Source organism: Colobus angolensis, unplaced genomic scaffold, assembly GCF_000951035.1.
Source record: "Colobus angolensis palliatus isolate OR3802 unplaced genomic scaffold, Cang.pa_1.0 Scaffold84, whole genome shotgun sequence".
Lineage (NCBI taxonomy): Eukaryota > Metazoa > Chordata > Mammalia > Primates > Cercopithecidae > Colobus > Colobus angolensis.
The window spans coordinates 577,210-580,694 of record NW_012122265.1 but is presented as its reverse complement, the minus strand read 5'-3'; the positions used below and the strand labels follow the sequence as shown (position 1 = coordinate 580,694).

General features: G+C 66.1%; 1 protein-coding gene across 1 annotated transcript in view; it reads right to left on the bottom strand.

Moving 5' to 3' along the window:
- EPS8L2 (EPS8-like 2) overlaps window positions 1–3,485 on the bottom strand; it is a 23,259-nt gene that overhangs the window by 5,264 nt on the left and 14,510 nt on the right. The window contains exons 5-14 of the mRNA XM_011930141.1: window positions 2,474–2,635; window positions 1,966–2,115; window positions 1,803–1,882; window positions 1,548–1,690; window positions 1,399–1,469; window positions 1,086–1,212; window positions 850–938; window positions 681–755; window positions 287–435; window positions 34–163 (exon numbers count right to left, since the gene is read on the bottom strand). Coding sequence (XP_011785531.1) covers window positions 34–163; window positions 287–435; window positions 681–755; window positions 850–938; window positions 1,086–1,212; window positions 1,399–1,469; window positions 1,548–1,690; window positions 1,803–1,882; window positions 1,966–2,115; window positions 2,474–2,635 — 1,176 coding nt within the window. The remainder of the gene's footprint in view (window positions 1–33; window positions 164–286; window positions 436–680; window positions 756–849; window positions 939–1,085; window positions 1,213–1,398; window positions 1,470–1,547; window positions 1,691–1,802; window positions 1,883–1,965; window positions 2,116–2,473; window positions 2,636–3,485) is intronic.

Here is a 3,485-nt window from a genome sequence, read left to right as displayed (position 1 = left end):
TGGGGTGGGGATGGGGGCTGCTGGTGCTCTCACCTCGATGGGGGCAGATGCCAGCCCCTCCACCTCCCAGGGGGCCTCCTGCAGCACATCCACGGGGGGCTCCCAGCCACTGTGGAATTTGGGCACGTACAGGGGCACCTGCGGCTCCCGCGGCCACTCGGAGCTGGGGTGGGAGGTCCTGAAGTCAGCTTTGCCCCTCCAGAACTGGCCCACCCAGGACCCCCATGCTGGCCCCTGTGCAGTGCTGGCCCCCATGCAGCTCCGGCACCACTCTGCCCTGCCATACCGGGGCCGCATCCAGCTCTCTCCCAGCGACTCCCACAGCGACATCTCCTTAGGAACCAGGTGGCCACGCAGGAAGTCCACGGCGTCTCGGGAGAGCAGTGGGCAGGAGACGGAGCGTGCGATGTCTGGGCCACCGCAGGTGTTGACGATCTGGAGCACAGCGAGGTTCAGAAGGGACTGAACAGACCGGCCCGCAGACCCCGTCCAGCACCCCCGCAGCTCCACAGGCTGGCCCTCGGGAAGGGACTTTGGACCCCAGGGAGTGTGGCCACACAGCGTGAACCAGGCTGCCCAAAACGGGCACCTGCTGCCCCGACCCCGACCCCGAGGAGACAGATGCTCCAGAGGCCTCTGGGCTCCCACCCCGCACGCCCCTGCTGCCCGGCCCCAGGCACCAGGTCCAGAGGCCCGAAGAGGAAGTGCACGAGCTCCGCGGCGCTGGGGTTCTGGATGTGCTTCTGCAGCTTTGCCTGGGGGCAGGAACCAGTGAGCAGGGGCCGGGGCAGGGCCTCCACCCGCCCCTCAGCACAGACACTGGGCCAGGGCTGGGGCCGCAGGACTCACCAGCAAGTTAATCGCCAGCTTGATTTTCTGGAAGCAGTCGACGAACTCGCCCTCAGAGGGGGGCCGTGCCCGCAGCGTGAGGACACCCTCTGGCATGGGAGGCACCATGTGAGCCGGGCTGGCCCTGGTCTCCCCAGCCCCTGCGCCTTGTGTCCCATGCAGCCCATCTCTGTGGGCCAGACCTTCCCCAGCTCCATGAGTAGCCCCGTCCCTGGCCCCGTCCCTGTCCCCTGCACCTGCTGGCCCCTTCTTGCCCTTCTTCTTCCCCTTCTTCCGCTGGTTCAGCTGCTTGAACGCCTCGGCCGCCTTCTGTAGCCGAGCCACAAACCACTCAATGTCGTCCAGGGCGCAGTTGAGGATTTGCTGGGGTCAGAGGGGGTCAGGGGTCAGGCTCAGACACTCCCCACTGCCCCGCCTTGCTGCAGGGACGGCCCCAAACCTGCGGAGGGGCAGCCACAGGCTGGGGACTGGCCGGAGGGGTGGCAAGGACCAGTGCCCACTGCTGGGGGCCTGGAAGGGAGGGGCCACCTGCCATGCCCAGGCACCCACCGTCTCCTTCTCTATCTTCTGAGCCAGCACAGCCCGCGGCTCCTCCTCCTGCGACTCCCGACGGCGGAAACCTGATGGGGGACATGGCGGCTGCTCACCGAGCCCCTCACAACAAGCCCTGTGGAGCCCCCACCAGCCCCTCAGCCTACCTGGCTCGCTGAGTGGCACCTGCGGGCCCACGCGATTCTTGGCCTGCGGGGAGTCCCCGCTGCGGTGCTGGAAGGGGATGGGCGCCGGGCCCTGGGGAGGGGGCAGGATGGACTGCCGCTGCCGAATCTTCTCCTGGTGTCCCCTGGAGGGCGAGGGGGTCCTGCTCAGCCCGGAGGGGAACACACCTGCCCCTCCCTCCCTGCCCAGCTCCTCCTCTCTCCGCCCCCTGCGACCCTGCTCTCCCTCTGCCCTACTTCAGGGTCTGCGGCCGCATCTTCTTGCCCAGCCGGCAGTCGGCCAACGCGCTCTCGATGTCCTCGTGCACCAGCTCTGCCTGGGAAAGCGGGCATCAGGCGGCCGGGAGGGCAGGGCACAACGCTGCGGAGCCCCACCCTGCCCTGCCCGGTGCTGCCTCACCTCCACCTCGTCACAGTGGAAGAAGTGGACGTCGGGCTTGCTCTGCTCCGAGTCCTGGCACACAAGCAGCAGCACAGATGGGTAGCGCAGCTGGTTCAGCACCGTCTGGCTGCGCTGCACGGTGGGCAGCGGGAAGTTTTCCAGCTCCTCCTGCAGGGACACGTCGCGCCGACATGACTCACACCGGCAGGGAGTGACCGGAGCTGTGGACACGCCTGGAGCATAAGCCCCTCTGGCGCTGCTGGGAAATGGGCTCCCAAAGATGAGAATGAGGCCCCGACACGCCCCGCAGCTGTGCAGCAAGGCTGACCCAGGCTTCCAAACTTCCCTGGACTCAGTTCCATGCGGCCCTCTCTGCCCACCCTCGTCCCATCCTCTTCCAGGGAGCAGAATGGTGGGGCATGGCCGGCCCTGCAGAGAGGCCTGGCCGCACAAGTGGGCTGCAGCCAGTGGCTGCTACTGCCTCTACCCACCGTGCTCCCTGTCCCCCCCCGGCACTGGGCCCCACCTGAGACTCGATGTCCAGCAGCCGCAGTGACTGGTCGTTCACCTGCAGGAGCATCTCCTGGGTCCAGATCTTCTCCTTGGAGCTCAGCTGCACCAGCTTCCGGATGGCGTCCTCCACAGACGTGATGGCTTCGCTCTTGTCCATGATGAATGTGGCCAGGTGCTGGGGGTGGGCGGGCGGTCACTGTTAGGCAGAGCCCTCCTTGTGCTGAAAGCCCAGCCCCCAGGGGCCACAGCCTGGGGAGCTGAGGGGCCACAGCCAACCCTGGGGAGGGCGGTAGGACGGGGGCCCGGCCCTGCCTTTGGTGGGCGAAGTCTCTATTCTGCCTTGGCAGGCATCTGTGGGGACCATGCTTGTGTCCTGACAACACGCTCAAAAGAATTCCAACGGCTGCCCAGCCCCGCGCCACCATCCTCACCTGCCCACCTCCTGGCACAGGCTCAGCACCCGCCCACTGCACTGGCTGCGCCAGCCTCCCCAGCTCTCTTCCTTCTCAGACGACCCCTCTGTGGCCACCTGGCTACAATGCCAGCCATCACCCCATCCCCGACCTGCCCTGTTTCCCTGAATCAGACCCAACGTCGCGCTGCACGTGGCGTGCTATGTGTCCGGCGTGCTCGCTGCTCCCAGGCAGGGTTCCAGTTGCCACTTGCTAAGCTGTGTTCCCAGGTCCAGGGCAGAGCCTGGTGCACAGCGGACCCTCAACAAGTGCGTACGGGATGCACCCATCCCTGAGGATCTGCGGCCAGCCTGGCCCTTGCCCTGTGCCCTCCATCTCTCCTCTTTCCAGGCCTGGCTCAGGCCCCCTCCTCCAGCCAAGCTGCCCTGTCCGCTGAGTAAAACCCTCCTACGAAGGATCGGCCATTCGGTGCACAATGCTGGCACAGCTGGATAAACACTGATGTGAACTATAGGACAGTCAAAGACAACCATAAAACGTAAAACATAAAAGTTTGTGTAGCTGGGTGCGGTAGTTCACGTCTGCCATCCCAGCACTGTGGGAGGCTGAGGC